The sequence below is a fragment of the Oncorhynchus keta genome, chromosome 2 (genome assembly GCF_023373465.1).
Source record: "Oncorhynchus keta strain PuntledgeMale-10-30-2019 chromosome 2, Oket_V2, whole genome shotgun sequence".
NCBI lineage: Eukaryota > Metazoa > Chordata > Actinopteri > Salmoniformes > Salmonidae > Oncorhynchus > Oncorhynchus keta.
In genome coordinates, this window is record NC_068422.1 from 45,068,438 (window position 1) to 45,088,449 (window position 20,012).

General features: G+C 43.6%; 2 protein-coding genes across 3 annotated transcripts in view; both read left to right on the forward strand.

The window, feature by feature from the left end:
* The window catches only part of LOC118401088 (serine/threonine-protein phosphatase 2A 56 kDa regulatory subunit delta isoform-like), a 633,889-nt gene that overhangs the window by 317,185 nt on the left and 296,692 nt on the right, over positions 1-20,012 (forward strand). The window lies entirely within an intron of this gene.
* LOC118401155 (nuclear receptor coactivator 4-like) lies at positions 3,111-11,842 on the forward strand. 2 transcript variants are annotated; one of them, XM_035798442.2, is made up of 10 exons: positions 3,111-3,271; positions 5,940-6,066; positions 6,960-7,100; positions 7,276-7,364; positions 7,591-7,699; positions 8,079-8,180; positions 8,317-8,424; positions 8,665-9,729; positions 9,871-9,963; positions 10,246-11,842. In XM_035798442.2, the coding sequence occupies exons 1-10, from the start codon at positions 3,234-3,236 to the stop codon at positions 10,249-10,251; spliced, it is 1,878 nt and encodes a 625-aa protein (XP_035654335.1). In that variant the 5' UTR covers positions 3,111-3,233; the 3' UTR covers positions 10,252-11,842. The 2 variants fall into 2 exon arrangements, with proteins under 2 accessions (XP_035654335.1, XP_035654344.1); XM_035798451.2 differs by lacking the exon at positions 3,111-3,271 and adding an exon at positions 4,176-4,344.

The window sequence follows — 20,012 nt, forward strand, 5'->3', positions numbered from 1 at the left end:
GTAGAGGGCCGCTCTATTAGATGGAACCTACAGTTAATCAGGGACTCCATCGTTTGGGTTGAAGATAGAGGACTGTCTTTAATGGTAGCAGCGCTAGATCAGGCGAAAGCCTTTGATCGCGTGAATAGATCCTTTTTATTCAGAGTGTTAGGTCGATTAGGATTTGGGGAGAAGTTTATAGGATGGATTCATACATTATATGTCGGAGCGGGGTGCCGAGTTAGTGTAAATAGTCACTTGGGTGACGTTTTTGACCTCTCGTCTGGGGTCAGGCAGGGGTGCCCACTCTCGGCTCTCCTCTTCGTTCTGTACATGGAGCCTCTGGGGGCTGCCATTAGGGCAGACACAGGGGTGGAAGGCTTGCTGATCCCTGGAAGTGGTGGGCTGCGTGTTAAGATGACGCAGTACGCCGACGACACTTCCTTGCTGCTGTGCAAGGACTCGTGCCTGACAAGGTCCCTTGCCATCTTTGGGGATTTCACCCGAGCGTCGGGAGCAGTTCTGAACCATGCAAAGTCTTCCGTCAAGTTTTTCGGAAGATTACGCGGTAGAACGGATGTGCCTGGGGGTTATCTCTCTGTGAGGGGGCCCTGAGGATTCTCGGGGTCCATTTTGAGACCTCCGGCTCAGCGACGCTAAACTGGAACATGTGTATCGCAGTAGTACAGAGGAAGCTAGCAATGTGGAAGGCTAGGTATTTGTCTTTTATGGGCAAAGTCCTGGTCCTAAAGGTGGATGTGTTGCTGTCTCTTTTGTATTTGGCCCACCCATTGCCAGCTTGTCTGAGGAGGCCTCTAGTGAGGCTTGTGTTTCAGTTTATGTGGAGTGGCAGGTGCGAGTGGGTCGCCAGGGCACGCATGATCTGTCCCATCGGGGAGGGAGGTAGGGGGGTACCACATTTCCCCCTCAAGCTGGACACAATTTTTGTTTCTTTCTTGTTAACGGAGCTTGCTCAGCCAGTGATACACCCGTCCGGTTACCTCCTGCGTCCTCGGGCGGAACAGCTGCCGTGGCACTTTGGTCATGCGGCCAAGTGGCTGCGAGGCAGGGAGTCCTGCGCCTGTAGTGGGCATCTCGGAAGTGGTTTGGGAGGGAGTGCAGGCGCGGGGTCTGGACAATAGGCTCAAGGACCTGAATTGGTTGAGCCTCCATAAGTGCTTGCCGGTACGTTCCATCATGTACCGGTATAGTTTGGTGCAATCCCCCACCTGTCCAAGATCCTCTTGTGGCAGGGAGGAGACTGTGCGCCATGTCTTTTGGGACTGTGCCTTTGCCGGAGTAGTATGGGCTAGGGTACGGGTGTTGTTAGGTTTGGTAAAGGGGGATTTTGTATTGACGTGGGCCAGGTTAGAGAGAGGTGTAGGGAGAGCGAGAGGGACGGATAGGGACAGGTTTCTGCTCTGGCTTCTCATGAGTCTCTTTAAACGGGGGCTGTGGGAAGCAAGGCAGAACATGGTGAAGCCAGGGAGAGATTGGGGGGTGGAAGGGATAGTGAGGAGGGTGGAAGGAGATTTGAGGGGGAGGATGAAGAGGGAGGAGAGCAAGTGGGGGCAGCATGCTGCTCGGGAGAGGTGGAAGGGGGGTTTAGGGCTGGGTGTCATTTAGATTTGTAAGGGGATAGATTAGGGACGGGGAGATAGGGAAAGGTATTTTGTAGGGTGACGGGGAGGGAAGATGCTCCCCTGAGGTTTTGTTTGGGGTTTATGTTTAGTTGAATTAGTTTAATTAAAATACCATTATTTGAGTATGTATGAAAATGATGAGTTGTAAAGAATGAATGGTATTGAAGATAATAAATTATTTTTTATAAAAAAATATAAAAAAACAAGGCTGTTTAGGTTTTTACGTTTATTGTTTTGTATTGTTTGTGTTTATCTTTTATTAAAGATGTATCGGAAATAAAAAAATTGTTACTGGGGAAACACCCAGAAAGGAAGCGTGAGGAATGTGGGGAGGTAGACTTAAGCATGTCCTCTTATATTGCTGGTGGTATGCTGAGGGCAATTCTATGTGAGCTGGCTGAGTTGTTTGTGACCACATTTTCGCTTATAACAATTTTGGGCTCAAATGACAGGCAGCGCGAACTAGCAAGGAAGCGGTTGTTGTTTCTCTATTCCACCAGCCTGCACCTACAGGTGTGAAGCTATTAAAATATTTATGTATAATTCGCACTCCGATTTGAGAAAGGCAGCAATACAGCGTCTAATAGTCTGTGAGAACGCACAACTCTTAGATCTACATACAAAAATATTGTGGGTGGAGTAAATCCTCTCGCTTTGCCTCTTTCTGTCTGGTTTTACCAACGATATGTATAAACCCTGGATGACTAACGGGGACGCTGTATTGAATCCACCAAAGAGCCATATTTTTTATTTGATTTAACTAGGCAAGCCAGTTAACATTCTTATTTACAATGGCAGCCTACCAAAAGGCAAAATACCTTCTGCGGGGAAGGGGGCTGGGACAAAATTTTAAAAACATAAATATAGGACAAAACTACATAAAGAGAGACCTAAGACAACAACATTGCAAGGCAGCAACACATATGACAACACACCATGGTACAAATATTATTGGGCACAGACAACAGCACAAAGGTTAAGAAGGTAGAGACAATATATCATGCAAAACTGTCAGTAAGAGTGTCCATGATTGAGTCTTTGAATGAAGAGATTGAGAAAAACGGTCCAGTTTGAGTGTTTGCTGCCCGTTCCAGTCGCTAGCTGCAGCGAACTGAAAAGACTGAGCGACCCAGGGATGTGTGCTTTGGGGACCTTTAACAGAATGTGACTGGTAGAACAGGCAGAATCTTGGCACACCTCCATTGTAAAACATTTTAGAAGCAAATAGAAAGGCATTTATTAATGTCTACATTAATTTTTGACACGTTTATTCTTACATTTACATTATATTGTGAGCTAAACATAAAATAAAATAATTTTCATTTGTATTTTTTTTGTAATGTTTCAGTCACCACTACGACAAAATACTTATTTGTAATTTTGTCCTTAACATTTCATTGAAACAGTGTAGAATTCGATTAATTCCTATGGAGGATGCTCCTAATTGGTAGTGCCAATATGGCCGACCGGTGGCTTCAAATCCCCACTATAGCCAATACAAATGCAATCCAGGGTTTATATACTTGATTAAGTTTTTCCTGGTGAAAAGAGGAGCAGTTGACTTTGCCGGGGTTCGTTATATTTTTTTAAACCACCGAGCTAATTACATCGATGTCTTCTAAGTCAAAAGTGCAGTACAAGGGGAAAAGGTAGGTGCTGCCGGTGGCATGTAAACATTTAGCTACTAAGGTCTGAAACAACGGCAGCTGTCTAACTCTGTTAGCTGTTTTAGCTAACGACCTTTAAGCACACAAATTAGCTAAGGTGAAGTTAGTGCTACAATAATGCTAGCGAGTAGCTTAACGTCTTTCGACTTCATTGAGCGGGCAAGCTGTATGAAACAGCCAAGAGATTGCATTTGTTTATGTATACTAGGTATCTATAGATAACATGCTGGTAATAATCGATCGTGTTCGGCGTTATCTGGGATCCCTACCTCCACCCAGGAAGTGTTTCGCCTAGTCCTGAGGGTGAACATTTCGCAACTACCGCAATATCATCTGCTACACACGTAACGTTATGTGACAAATACAATTTGATTCCATTATTTTTGCCCTAACACCAGATTGAACCAATCAAATGTTTAATGAGTTGATTAGTGGAATTAGATGTGTAGTGCTAGGGCAAAAATAAAAATGTGTACCCCTTCGAGACCCCCAGGATCAGGATTTCGCTACACTCGCATTAACATCTGCATGTGACCAATAAAATGTGATTTGTATCACTATAAAACACCGAATCGTGATCACTATGGGGAAAATAAGCAGCTGTTATATTTGTGCAATTTTTCCAATCATATGAAATAGTGACTGTGGAACTCTTCGCCTTTCTGGTGGTGGCTGGCACTGGTAACTTGAAGTGTATTTCCAACATGGAAAATCATTCGTGTGTTTTTCGCGCCTTGGGCTTGTGCATTTTTTGGGGTTTTGTGTGTGACAAAAGCCGAAAAGGATTCGCATGTCTGTCTTTAACCCCCTTTTGAGGGGCCCTTCTCTTCCTACTAGTGGTGGTGTACGCATTGAATGCGAAACTGATGCTGGTTGCTCCATAGAAATAGAATAAAAGGGTTTTGCTCTGCGCACTATCTGACAGAAACAACCTATGACGTTGCAGCCAGCCTTGGTTTGTGGCTTGATAAATAAATGGCATATGAACGCCAACAACAAGGGAGCTACATCAAATGATTAACGGAGAGATATCACTGGAGACCCAGCAACACAAGGTAGCTATAACCTTAGGAGTTCGTGGTTGACGTTGTACGGCTGTTTTTCAAGAATACGCTATGTTCTCACATGGCCAGCCTCGTCGAGACAAGCGCCTCCATTTAAAACATTTTTATTTTTTATTTTACCGGAGTTTTAACGTTACATGACCTTTAAACCCGCATAAATGTATTGACCAAACGGTTAATGTCAAAGACTGTACTATTTTAAGATTAGAAACACTGACACGTGTTGTCCTATAATGATCAAATAAATAGTAAATAAATAGTAAATAGTAAAAACCATGCCTGGTGAGGGCTTACTTTTACTCTAACAAAAAAGCTTCCATTTGTATCAGTTAACGTTACTTTGTTGCAAGAGATCATTGCAAGGGACTGTTTGTTAAATGCTCTATATTCGCCGATTAAAGTCAAGGCCAGAGGTAGGAAACTTGATTCACTGGTGGGACGATTTTTGTCGAAGCGAATGCATGTTTGGGGGGCTGGAACATAGTTGTCCATTTGTAGTGTACAAATAATTATGTCCAAAAATAGACTATATTTGAAAATAACAATAAATTCATCGTGCCTTGTTTACATTGAGATACGATGTGGGAATACTTGGGAACCGATATCCTAAATTAAACTAATCTGTCAAAAACCCAGCACAATGGCTATGCCAGGTAGTGATTGAGCAAACGTTTTAGGATGTGGTTTTGTGGGCTCAATAATGACAGAGTGAGGGATATTATGTGAGATATCTCAAAGCTGGTGTTTGGCTGAGTCAACAAGAAGCTATGAGACCAATTCAGAACTAATAGCCTAGCCTAAACATGCCTGCCAACTTAGTGCCCTTGCTAAAATGAACAATTTTCGGTAGTCTCCACACATGCTAGTGATTAACAGTATACAGCACTCAGTGTAGTAGGATCTCCCCGTGGAGCCTGGATCCTGATCATGGGGCGGCAGGGTAGCCTAGTGGTTAGAGTGTTGGACTAGTAACCTGAAGGTTGCGAGTTCAAACCCCCGAGCTGACAAGGTACAAATCTGTCATTCTGCCCCTGAACAGGCAGTTAACCCACTAGACCGTCATTGAAAATAAGAATTTGTTCTTAACTGACTTGCCTGGTCAAATAAAGGTAAAAGAAAAAGCTGTTGGTGGTCACGGTGACAATTAGTCTACTGTAATGGTAGTATGCACCTTGTTTAATTTCTTAAATCTGATACTTACTTTCCCCAAAATTATCTCTGTTTGTGTTAAGAGATGTAAAGCAGAAGTGAAAGCTGGGAGAGAGCAGGAAAGCCAGAGTTGATGTGGTGGTTTCACAGCAAAAGGGAACAGAAATTTAACCTCAGTGCTGACAGTAACATATTTCCATTCCACATAAAATTTAGACTAGGGGAAGCACTCACTTTACTAGTGCATAGCCAATTATTTGGGGGATTGTTCAAGCGCAACCCCCTATTCGGGTCACAGTTGATTCCCGAAAGCAGACAGTGGTTCACTGAACAAAGGGAAGATTTAAGTCTGGAAAGAAAACCCAAAGAAATGCTGTTCTGTCAAAGTAACAAACTATGTCTCAAAGGCTAACCCTGTAACAACTGTGCCTCTGCAGAATGTTTACTGTGGAGGAGCGAGAGAAGGCCACCCTCAGGCAGTGTGTGCAGGCCCGCTGTCAGCTGGAGGAGGCCATCGGCGGGGTGACGAGGGCTGAGGTCCAGCTCAAGGATAACTCCAGAGAGGTGAGTCAGAAGACCCTCTTATACAACCCTTGGCCCCACCCAGGAATGACACAGTTCTAGTGGCTCAGGAGGAACCCCCACTGGGTCAGTCTTTGTGCTCTGGTTATGTCAGGACATAACAATGGGCTCTATGCTCTAAACAAAGTAGTTTTCAAGGATTTAGGACAAGCACCATGGTTAGTCACCCCGGGCCTCAGGAAGACAGATACCCTTGGCACGGTGATCATTAGTATTCCACAAAGTGAGCCATGGCTTTATTGTATGTCATAACTGTGGCAGACAGGCTAAGCCCTGATATGTTAGCTGTGTTGTTTACAATGGGTCTTTGTCCTCCTGTTGTGGCCACAGTTAATGATTAGTATATGGCTCATGTTATGAGGGTGAGAAGGGGAACCGGAGAGACCAATAATTGAAACATGACTATGGGATAGAGTTCCCCAGACCTGCCTTTTAAAAAAAAAATATATATATATATAAGGCAGCAGCAGGGGGAGAGGCTTGTCATTGCAGTCTGAGAGTACACCGACAGCAGAGCATCCACTACTGCAGCAGCTCACTTCTCACTGCGTCTTAAGAGAATCATTCAACCTTTTTCTGACAAACCAGCAGAGGAATAGGTAGAACCTTATGTTATTGCCCTTCTTATTTGCCCTTGTGCTTGGAGCAGATTGCAGGTGGGTGTATAGGTCAGTGTGCTGTCCTGTCTGTGCATCTGACCTTGCTTAGTGTCAGCAGCAGGAGATTAAAGAATCTACTCAGCCCTTGAGTGTTCTGTATCAGATCTCAGGGCAATGGCTTGACAGCAGTGTTCGTATTTGTATGTGTACGGATTCTCGTATGCAGATTATTATATATTTTTTTTACTGTTTTGCTAATTTCTCTTGTGTTTACAGGTGAAGTCCCAGCTTCAGACCTGTATCAGCAGACACCTGGAGTCTATGCGTTCCCGTGAAGTGTGGCTGCTGGAGCAGATTGACCTTGTGCAGCAGCTAAAGGGAGAGGCTCTGCAGGCACAGCTACATCAGCTTCACTTGGTGAGCATTAACCCAGCTGTCTGCAGACTCATTGCAGGAGTCTCTGCACAGTGTCTGCTCAGAAACTTCTGAAGATCAAGTTAATTTTTGTTTCTTACTTCAGTGACCACCCCTTCGTGTTAATGGAGCCAGGTCTGACCTTCTCCTTTTCTCTCCCTCTCTCTTTTGCCCACAGCTCCGAGGCCAGTTTGACATTCTCATCCATCAGCTGGAAAACTTCAACAGCAACGACTTGGCCAACCAGCTCACCGGCTGCATGGAGAAGTACGAGACGGCACAATGGCCTCTGTCTTGGATCGAATGTGGATTGGGAGTCCGCTTAAGACTTGAGCGATCATTTCAGCCTTTCTGCATTTGCTTCCATAATACCTCTTGTTGTCAGTTAGACTTAGTCACAGGTTAGAACCTGAAGCTTGGAATGCGTTAGTAGAGAATGACGAGATGTGTGGGGTGAATTTTGGGTGGACTACTAAAATGTCTCTGTGTTTAGGTTATCTTCTCTGAACCTGACTCCTGAGGAAACCCCTGAGATGAGCTTCCAGGCTGACACTCGTTCCCTGCGCCAGGCCATCACCTCCTTTGGCACCATTGCCACCCAGGTACGTGACCCACTGGGAGCTACAAGCAGAAATGCACACACGGCTTAGGTTTACTAAAGGTATATTTCCTAGGTTTTTAACATGTACATTTTTATATTTAATATCAGTTGTAGTCAAGGAAAGAGTGTTAGAAAAACATTTTCTGATGTTCTTTGTGGAGGTGTAGAATTGCATGTTATCAACATGCTGGGGGGAATCTTGGGGATTGGAGTTTTGAGGTAACATAGTGATTCTACTGGTAATGCTGTCCTCGATGACTGCCTTGTGGCCTAGTTCCTCGGTCCATGTTATGTGTTAGTGCTTGTTACATAATACCCTGACATCTCCCGCTGTCACTATTGATAGACTGTTGTTCATAACTTCCCTTTCACTTCCCCAGCACGTGGAAGGAGGCCCTGTGCTGAATATCTCCTCTCAAAGCTCAAATGCCAGCGAGCGACAATGGCTTCAGCAGGGTTGTCCAATCGCAGCTAAGAAACAGGTTTGTTCCTTGATAATGTCACAGATTACACTTTTCCATCTAAAGCAGTGGTGACTCTGGATTGCTTGCACGGGGTCCCCACCCACACAGAAATACACTGTACTGACATGCCCACTCGTTTTTTGTTTGTTTGTAGAGGGTGGAGTTGGCACCTCTTGGAAACCGTCCAGAGACTACCGCCCCAGTTGGATACCAGTCGAGTAAGAACCTACAGGATTGGTTGATCACCCGCAGTGATGTTCAGGTGAGAGCAGATGATGGGAAATTAACTTCTTCGTGGCCTTTTGTCTATCTCGAATCTGCGCCGAGAAACAAGACAAACTTTTAATTTACATTTACCACATCTAATTTCACATGAAAACCCACTTGGATTCCATTTGAAGTTGAAATGTCAACACTATTTTGACTTATTGAGTTGCATGGCTGATTACACCCAGACTAATTTTAGCATCTGGACTGTTTTTCTTTTTCCTCTGTCCTCCAGTCATCTTGCCCCATGGCCCCCTTTGACTTCCTCAAGGCCTGGGGCCAGCTGAATGATCTGGAGATGTGGCTACAAAAGACTCCCAACAGAGAGGGAACCAGCTGTAGCACCAGCAGCAGCTCAACCTTCTCCATTGAGAAAATCGATGAGTCTGAGTTAGACATGGCTCTGGGGGAAGAGGTGGGCCACGAGGAGGGGGAGGAAGAGCGGGCTAAGACGGATGAACTGAGCGGCTGGCTCATCACCCCGGCAACTGTTGCCAAGGAAACCACCAGCAAGAGCTGCCAGGCATCTGAACCTGACAGGTGGAAGCATATCTTCAAACCTTTCCAGGAGGGCTTCTCCTCCAGCGAGTGGCTGCTCAAATCCGACTGCGGATCGTGCTGTGCGACCCAGACCAAGCCTGTGGCGATTGAGAACCTGGGCAAACTCTTGTGCCTGAAGACCCTCCCAGCCTCAGCAGCCATCACCCCCGCCACCACCACACCCCAAACCCCCAACACACCCAGCTCTGTGGAGATCTGGCTGCAGCAGGCTATTCCAGTACAGCAGTCGTGCAAAGCCAACGAGTCCTGCTCCAGCTACTCTCAGTGTGTGTGTGACAAGAACTGCGGCAAAGAAGCCCTCTGCGCCTGGCTCCTCAAGAAGGAGGGTCGGGACAAGAACGGGGTCTCTGTGGACAAGAACAACCCCAGCAAGCAGTCCATCCTCGACTATCAAGAGCAAGAACAGAAGGTTCAGGCCATCCTGGAGGCCTGGCTCTACCCTAGCGAGCCTCGTAAGACCATGGGCTCCACATCCCCAGTCATGTCATCCCTCTCAGCCTGGTTGTCTCCACCAGCCTCCCAGGGTGAAAAGGCCAGCATGGAGGAACACAGCTCCCAGTTCAATGGCCCCAAGTCAGAAAGTCCTTTAAGCAAACCACTGCAGCCAGAGTGCTGGGTTTTACCTGAGAAGACACACAGTAGCACCGCTGCCACACCGAGTCAGGAGACGACAAAGGAGCAACCCAGCACAGAACCAGAGGAAGACAAGTGGCTTCTACGCAAGAGGGCCAATGCTCAGGTAAGGTTATGGATCATGGACTGATGGGACAAATTCGTGTAATACTTTTTTTTGTGTGTAATCTGTCAACCAGTGAATCTATTTAAGCCTCATGCAAAAGCTGGGTCACTGACCATACTGTGTTCTTTGGTCTGATTTTAGGAGCGACTTGCCCCTTCCACAGTATGTGATCTATTTTCCTGTATGAAAATCGGTGGAGACAAAGAGAAGTGGCTACACAGGGTCCCTATACAGGTAAGAATCTTAATCGTCCCCAAGGGGTGCATCTTTTTGGTTTTTGCCGTAGCACTACAAAGCTGATTCAAATAATCAACGCTTGGTGATTATTTGAGTCAGCTGTGTAGTGCTAGGGCAAAAAACAAAAAAGCTGCACCCCTAGGGTCCCCAGGACCACGTTTGAGAAATGTTGAAAGAGTCAGTCGTATTTCTCTGAACACCAACATGGGATTATTTTGGTCCATTTTGTTCATTATTTGTTCCTGGATTAATTGGACTTTCTTTCCCTGTCTTTTCCAGATGTGACAAGTATATCCAGTAGTGTGCTGATCCTCGCACACAATGTCTTGCTTTGCCTTTTCCTCCAATTCTCTTCTGGGACTGGGCTTTTTTTATTTTCCTTTCCTTTGTTGTCATGGAGATATGCCTCCCAACCCCAGTCTGAAGTAGACTGGGGTTACTGGAGCTACTACCATTATCTGATTGTTCTGTGCATTTAGGTCTGATGGAATTCTGTGAATTTGCCTTCAATAATCACAGTGGAGTTGTCAATACCTTGTCATGCTAGCAAGATTAGCCTTGGGCTCTAAAGCGAATCTGCAGTGTGACTGAGAATCACTAGTCCCGAAAGGACCAGCTCACATGAATATGTAACATTATTTTCCTTTAGTTTGAGGATGATGTAAGGCAGGAGGTTTGGGTGCGACAGAAATAAGAGATTTGAATCAACCATAATTTAGGAACACTTGTTTTTGTGGAATGTGGTAAAGTGTATGTCACTAATATGAATGGCTGGTCTTTGTAGTGACTATGCCTTGTGGGTATTTGGTTAACCCACATACTCAAATAAGAGTATCAAGCAATGTAAGCAAAGCCATTCTTTTCATTGTAAATGTCTTCTTCTGATCATACAAGCTAAACCTAAAGGCATTGCCAATACACCTACCCTTATTGCACTAACATAACTCTATAGTTCTGGTTTATGTGCCTAAAGTTTGCTTCATTGTATTTAGCGGATACATTGTGAAAACAGGGTCGGCTTGCCTCCTATATATCACCTGTGTGTTGATTTTCACTGCTGTGCAAGTGTTTTCATGTTACAAAAGATGCCAGCTGAAAACGTTGTGCCCGATATCGAGTTTCCATTGATACGACTTTCGATTGGCTGAATCCAATGAAGAAAACATCTACCGCGTAATAATTTTAGTATCCACCAAAAGAACATGTACTTGATGACCATTGTGTATGTCTTTCTGCATAATACCGCTTTAGCTGTCTCGCCATAGTGCTTAGAACAAAGATTCTTCAAAATGTGTACATGGCTCTTTGCGAAGGAGAGTTGGAGAGGAGAAACACCATAGACGGGTTGGTTGTTTAGCAACAAAACCAACTATGTGTCAAAACAAACAGGGTTGGTTTAGATTGTTGACAACATGTAAACTATATTTAGTCTCAATGTTTATTGAAAACCAAATGCATTTGCACAATGAGCACTTAGTTACATTTGTTAGTTAGCGAATTTGAGACATATTTGCTTTGACATGAAATCAGTCAAAACACATCAAAACAATAAATGGTATAAATAAGATACGAGCCTACGATTCCCCACACGACAGCTTTGTCATTGTTGCTAGCTATCTGACCATTCAGTCATAATGTGCGGCTTCCGGACACATCGATGCGCACATCAGTTTCTTGACGTCAGCCAACCCGTCTATGGTGCTCGATGAATGGTTCTAGTGTGTGATACTAGGACTTGGTTTTTCAGTTCATCTGGTGTGCCTGTGCAAATGCTTTGTACCACAAAGTAGAACTATCCATATGATCACTTGTGTTATGCTCTCTGGAGTGCTACCTGTACCATAATTAACTATTAATAAAAACAAGTAAACCTTGAGTGCTGTGGTTGGACTTCCTCCTTTCGTTGCATTTGAACATTTATTGCCCAAACCAAGTTGCAAGCATAGGCTGTTAAGTCTTGAGAAATGCACAGTGCAGCATTATGGAATGTGCTGATGCCAAGAATATTTGCTGCTGTTGCAACAGTTGTGGATTAGATGAAACCAGTTGCAGCAGTCTTCCCATGATTACCGATGACGGACGTTAGCCAAAGATCAACCCAAAAATAGACTTGGCTTGATTACTTAACAACTTTCACCTTTTGAGCTAGAAAATGGGAGACATTTGTTCTCCTTTGAAACCGCAATCAAAGTAATAAATCATATTGCTAATGAGAAATTACAGTAGTGATGAGCAGAACAGACTTAATAGCCTCTCTTTCCTCTTGTTTACATCTTTATATTTGGCACAACAGGTGAAATCACAAGATGACTTGGTAAGATATTACTGGGTAGGTAGTCTAGCTGTTAAGAGCGGTGGGTGAGTAAAAACGAAATCTGATGTGCCCTTGAGCAAGGCACTTAACCTTTTGTGTTGTGTCAAAAATGACCCACCACTGTTTAACAGCAAAGAACCCCCCCAAATTATGTTTTTTCAACTTCAAATTTAGTGACTTATTCTAGAGTGACGCCAACATTAGAGAAAGTGAAACATTGCCTTTTCACATTTCCATGAAAGCTTGTCTAACAGGCTGACCACAGCTCGCGTCACAAAATAAATGTAGACGTGCATGTTATTCAATTATTGCACCCACACTGCTCACGCGCACCAACGAGTGTCTGTGTTGCCAAGGGCTAAAATAGAAGTCAGTTCTATTTGTGACGCAGATCGCGCTGCAAGTCCTGCCTCTCCCATCTCCACACTGGTTTATAGAAGCAGGTACCCATAATCTCATTGGTTATATCCACGTGGGTGACTGAAAGACAGATGAGGTCAGTGGCAGTAATGCACCTAATTTATGAAAGTTGCCAATTGCAATATAAAGTCAAGAGAAGAAAACGCTTGGAAGTAAGAGAGATGACTAGAAACAATTCGGTTAACGGTTTTATTTGTGGGTTAATTGGCGGAGTAGAGGACATTGTGCATTTCAGGTAAAATAACAACTTAATGTTTAAATCCCAGGACAAATTAGCGAGCAACAGCAAGCTAGCTAAATAGGACAAATTAGCTAGCAAGTGCAAGCTAACTAGCTAAATTGGTCTGGCCCTGGGGTCATCTCTCCCTTGTACCATATAGAACAGAAACAACCCATGCTCTGGAATGCTCTTTAGGTTTTATCACCCAAAAGACATTGTAAATCTCCTGTCAGTGTTATCTCCCAGAGGCCCATCCTCAGTAAAAACACACACGATAGTTATAAGAATACTCTATTCTGTTGCATAAAACAACCATTTGATGGAATAAAAGTATTATAACAATCTTGCAAATTCCACCATAATAGGTAACTCTTTATCCACAGTAGGGGGTGTAAAGCCATAACAGATGTTTTTCCAGCAGCAGACTATGATCGATAATGTCAAAATAATTTATTTCTATCAGCCAATCATCAGTAATTTGTGTGCTGTGCTTGTTGAATGTCCTTACCTATAAGTGTGCTGAAAGTCAAATAGCATTGTATCAGGTAAAAAAAATAAAAATCTTGACTTTACTAAGGGTTGGTAAAATGCTAATTGGTTGGCTATTTGAGCCAGTAAAGGGGGCTTTACTATTTTTAGGTAGCGGAATGACTTGCTTCCTTCCAGGCCCGAGGACACACACTTTCCAGTAGGCTTAAATTGAAGATATTGCAAATAGGAGTGGCAATATCGTCCACTATAATCCTCAGTAATTTTCCTCCCAAGTTGTCAGACTCCAGTGGCTTGTCATTGTTTGGTCAGATATACTTGGATGTGTAGTGTCAGCGTTTGTTGCTGGCATGTCATACTTAATCTTGCCAATGCGAAAATCATTAAAGTAGTTGCCAATATCAGTCAGTTTTGTAATGAATGAGCCATTTGATTCATTGAATGATGGAGCTGAGTTTGCCTTTTTCCCCAAAATGTATTTGGTGTTAACTATCATTCTTTGTCAGTTATCTTTGTTTCATAGTGTAGTTTCTAGTTATATTCAGTTTAGTCACATCTCAATTTGCAGTACATTTGCCAATCAGTTGTGCAGCCAGACTTATTTTCCTTTTGCCTCATCCCTCTCAACCATACCATTTAAAAAAATAAAAATAAAAGCTAACTGCGTCTCGTGAATTCATGCAAAAACAAGTTAGGTATTTATGTTTAACAAAGATTGTTATTTTAACTAAAACTACACCGTGTTTCCAGTATACAGTGTTCAGCTGCACACTGACGTCAGGAGAATGCAGCAAAGCTATTGGAAGAAAATGTTCCTGAGTGGCATAGTTAGTTTTGACTTAAATCTATGGCAAGACCTGAAAATGGTTCTGTAGTAATGATCAAAAACCAATTTGACAGAGCTTGAAGAATGTTGAAAAGAATCATTGAAAAATGTTGCACAATCCAGGTGTGGAAAGCACTTAGAGACTTACCCAGAGAGACTCACATCTGTCATCGCTGCCAAAGGTGCTTTTACAAAGTATTGATTCAGGGGTGTGAATACTTACATAAATTTGATATTTCTGTATTTCATTTTCATTAAATTTGCTAAACTTTTAAAAAATATACGTTTTTCACTTTGTCATTATGTGGTATTGTGTGTAGATATGCGAGAAGAAAAAAAACATTTAATATATTTTGAATTCGGGCTGTAACAAAATGTGGAAAAAGTCAAGGGGTATGAATACTTTCTGAAGTATGTCTACAAAGGAATAAAGATACATTTTGGGGAAATGTTTTGACTGGTCCATGCTCCAGTTTGGTCCCAGTTGTTGTACAGACCATAGAGACCTGCCCGCCAGGCCCCCCTCACGTCACCTATAAAACGCACAGTGTGTATATGTCATATCACAATCACACATAAGTCAGACCTAACCGGCCTACACCGATATCAAACCAACAATATCAAACAATGACCAAAAATAGAGATGTCAGCAGTCAGTCAGGGGAATTCTAGTACCACAGAGACATCTGGCACCACCAGGGGAAAAACAGACAAACACAATAGGATGAGGACATGAGGTATGTTTCCACAGTCTACATTCAACACGGACTATTGACGAAGGCATAGTAAAAGGCCAGTTTGTTCGTGTGAATTGTCACACACACCTTGGGAAACTGGAAAGTACATACAGCTAACAACAACAGTGGGATATGTACTGGTTAAGTAATGGAACCGTCGCTATCATGATGAGGTGCTCATCAGCACTAAGCATGATTTCACACAGATACACAGGAAAGTACATCGGATCAGATTAGTGCAAGAATCAGGTTTGAATGGCATAGCATGTCAATGAGAAGCCATTGCTATGGGAACACAGTGGCAAACATCTCCAACAGTCTTCAGAGCGTGAGAGGGGAGTAGCAGTTGGAGTAGCAGCATGGTCCCTGGCCCCATTCAGCAGCAGGAGATAAGACTGATAAAGTTCTCTCGTACTGCAGTCACAGGGCCCACACCCACTACCAGCAGCCCCAAGATAAGTGTTTATGTGGCAGTATAGGTGCAATGTCACCATGGCAGGGTGGGAGAGAGAGACAGCTTGAAATACTAAACACCCCACTTACCCAACCCTGTAGGGTCCATACAAGCGCAGCCCACACCCATGGGAGCAGAGCACGGATGTCAATTCAAGGACAATGCGAAACATGCTGTCATTGTCAAAACACACAGTGGATTGAACGACTGCTTCTGGATCATTTCCATAGCACCGGGAAATATATATTTTGCTTCTTGAAGAATTCAAATCCTTTCATTACAGTGCTATGGAATTGGTTTGGGCATACAATTATTACTTGTTTTTCATTGTGTGTCAGGATTGTTATTCATATCCCACATATGACACTGTGAATCACTACCACTACTATTAAGAGACTTCCCAATGAACCACTAGTCTGAAACCAAGTTGAATGTGAGGCAGACTCATGCATCAGCACAATAGGATAACGTCACAACTATGCAGGTTGGTTGTCAGTTGCCACAGAACAATATAACACAGGGGCCAAAAAGTCCACCTAGCTATGTTTGTCCTACTTCCCTAATGAATGGGACACCGAAAAAAAAATAGCTGCATGACCACACGTTTACATGAAAGGTTTGGTGATGTATAAGCAAGTCAGGCAAATGCACACATTAGGTATGTGTGAGGGAACCACAGACACAGGGACTGTCAGGTGCCTTAAACTGAGGAGTGTTCTTCTGTCTGGCCACTCTACCATAAAGGTCTGATTGAGGGAGTGCTGCAGAGATGGTTGTCCTTCTGGAAGGTTCTCCCATCTCCCCAGAGGAACTCTGGAGCTATGTCAGAGTGACCATCGGGTTCTTGGTGACCTCCCTGACCAAGGCCCTTCTCCCTTGATTGCTCAGTTTGGCCCTGGCAGCCAGCTCTTGGAAGAGTCTTGGTGACCCCAAATGTCTTCCATTTAAGAATGATGGAGGCCATTGTGTTCTTGGGGAGCTTCAATGCTGCAGAAATGTTTTGGTACCCTTCCCCAGATCTGTGCCTCGACACAATCCTGTCTTGGCTCTGAATACTTTCCGAATGCACTGAATGATCGGCCACCTTGCCACCCTCTTTATAGCTGAATCCTGTTGTGGATCCGATGGCTGTGTATTTAGCTGAGTGTCCTTAACCCCCTTGGCTGATATCGTACCCCTCCCCCTCTCAGTGATATAGGATTGTAGGCCAGTGCCAGAGTTTTAAGAACTTCCCCTTATTGAATCCGGAGCAGTGCATGCTCGGAAAATTTATGTTGGCAGCAGAGGTGCCCTGTGTAGATACTGTCCATTTAACAACAGCTGGTAATTAAGGCCTAGTGTCCCTCCAGACAAACTGAACCAGTCTAACCAGAAAGTGGTGTCTGCAACGACCTCTCTCAATCACATGAGCGGTGGAATTTTAAGTGGAATCTAATCAAGAAAAATGGGAAGCTGGTAAAACACCGACATAAAGCATCAGGTTGTCTTGGTCGACCACACCAGAAAGTCCTAGATGGGTATTTTCCTTTAGCTTCCTCTAAATAGAGCACACTAGGGGAAAAATATAGAAGTGTTTATGTTTAAGTGCCAGAGATCACTTTTACTGCAGCTGACAATGTATTTCCCGACTCAAAACACTAACACGGTTGTCTGACTATTATGTTCAATACCAGCACGTAAATTTTGTTTTTGTTTTGCGAAGCTCTGACCTTTGCACATTTCCAATGTGAGTCACTAGTTCTACTGTATGAGAACAGGGATTTTTTTTCTTCACAATTGACCTGAAATGTAAAAAGGAAGTGAAATGAGTGCCAGGGCTATGGATTTCCACTAGATAACACAGCCACAAATTCAGATTCCAAAGCCACAAAGTCAAACATTTGCTCTTTGGTCTATTTAAGGTTAGGGTTAGGCATACGTTTAGCAGTGTGGTTAAGGTTAGGTTTAAAATCCAATTTTAATTAGATACATTTTAGAAATGGGTGGGGTTTAGCCATAATTATGATTTTGTTGCCATGCTAACCCCTTTACACGTGTAAAAATGGGCCAAATTGAAATGTTCCTAACAGAAGAACTATGAGAAGCATATGCATGACCATAGTAGCACATTTAATAAGAACACTTTGGAGATTATGGGGGAAATTATCACACCAAAAGATGAGGACACAACAGTTTACCTGACACAAGACTGAATCCAAACGTTACACTTGATTTTTGTTCATTTTACATTTCTGTACTTTTCACAGCATTTGCCAATAACTGAAAATACACTGGATACATTCAGTAACAACATATGCATATTCATTGACATTTTAGAGTAGGTGCAATATAAGGAAAAAAACTATTACAAGGGTTTGAGTGCGGTCTAACTGGTGTCTCCAAGTGGCCACACAGTTTTCCAAACTGTGCACAGTTCCGAAGCAATTTCAATGCACTTTTATGACTCAAGGAAAGAACCTTCAACTTGCTCAATCCAAAAAGGTTCCATTATAATCGCAATCTGCCTCTGGTGGGCATCATTTGAAAGCGTATTCTATTGCCAACATGGCTAGCTGAGTTATAAAATATGATCTTACATTGTTACGCCTCGATCACACCGACAGCGCCAATGCATTTTGGTACACCAGAAGTACATTCATTTCCAATGGAACGCTTCGTTTGCCTTGCAGCATTGCTTCGCAGAGGCAGTTGCAGTGTGTTCTGTGTCTTACGTACGAAGGATTTATTGTATGAATGCGTCAAACTGTACGCGTAGACGGCTTGACATAAATAGTAGCAGAAGGTGAATGTTGAACTTTTGTTGCACACATATCCAGATGATGCTGCGTACTATTTTGCGCAATGAAGCTGTCGGTGTGATCAAGGCCTTAGGTTTTCAAAAAGAACTTCAGATAAACAGATTGTAATTTAGAATGGAATCATGAGTGCATGTTTCAGCAGCAAATTTTTCTTCATAATACGATAAACATAGCCTCATTCTTTTAAGGACATCCCAGGGTATAGTTCATGTCATCCTGGTAACTGTGGATCAAACATAGCAATCATAAACATTGATACTGCTAGAAACATAAGAATTTCACTTGGGACTCATGCGATGGGAGTTTACCACATCAGTCACCGGCTTCATTAATAAGTGCATTGAGGAAGTCGTCCCCACAGTGACCGTACGTACATATCCCAACCAGAAGCCATGGATTACAGGCAACATCCACACTGAGTTAAAGGCAAGAGCTGCCACATTCAGGAAACGGGACACTAACCCAGCTGCTTGTAAGAAATACCCCTATGCCACATTGAAGGTCCCCAAGAACACAGTGGCCTCCATCATTCTTAAATGGAAGTAGTTTGGAACCACCAAGACTAGAGCTGGCCGCCCAGAAAAACTGAGCAATTGGGGGAAAAGCGCTTTGGTCAGGGAGGTGACCAAAAACCCGATGGTCACTCTAACAGAGCTCTAGAGTTCCTCTGTGGAGATGGGAGAAACTTCTGGAAGAACAACCATCTCTGCAGCACTCCACCAATCAGGCCTTTATGGTAGAGTGGCCAGACGGAAGCAACTCCTCAGTAAAAGGCACATAACAGCCCGCTTGGAGTTTGCCAAAAGGCACCTAAAGGACTCTCACAATATGAGAAATAAGATTCTCTGGTCTGATGAAACCAAGATTGAACTCTTTGGCCTGAATGCCAAGCGTCACGTCTGGAGGAAACCTGGCACCATCCCTACGGTGAAGCATGGTGGTGGCAGCATCATGCTTTGGGGGATGTTTTTCAGCTGCAGGGCCCGGGAGATTAGTCAGGATCGAGGGAAATATGAACTGAGGAAAGTACAGAGAGATCATTGATGAAAAGCACTCAGGACCTCAGACTGGGCGAAGGTTCACCTTTCAACAGGGCAATGACCCTAAGCACACAGCCAAGACAATGCAGGAGTTTCTGAATGTCCTTGAGTGGCCCAGTCAGAGCCCGGACTTGAAATTGATCGAGAGACCTGAAAATAGCTGTGCAGCAACGCTCCCCATCCAACCTGACAGAGCTTGAGAGGATCTGCAGAGAAGAATGGGAGAAACTCCCCAAATACAGGTGTGCCAAGCTTGTAGCGTCATACCCAAGAACACTCGAGGCTGTAATTGCTGCCAAAGGTACTTCAACAAAGTACTGAGTAAAAGGTCTGAATACTTATGTAAATGTGATTTTTTTTTAAATTAGACATTCGTAAATATTCATAAAACCCTGTTTGGTTTTTCATCATGGGGTATTGTGTGTAGATTGATGAGGGAAAAAACAATTAAATCCATTTTAGATTAAGGCTGTAATGTAACTAAATGTGGAAAAAGTCAAGGGGTCTGAATACTTTCTGGATGCACCGGATGTGAGAATGCTGTTCATTGACTATAACTTAGTATTCAACACCATGGTGCCCTCCAAGCTTATCACTAAGCTAAGGAACCTGGGACTGAACACCTCCATCTGCAACTGGATCCTGGACTTCCTGATGGGATGCCCCAGATGTTGAGGGTAGGCAACAACACATCCACCACACTGACCCTCAACACGGGGGCCCCTCAGGGGTGCGTGCCTAGTCCCCT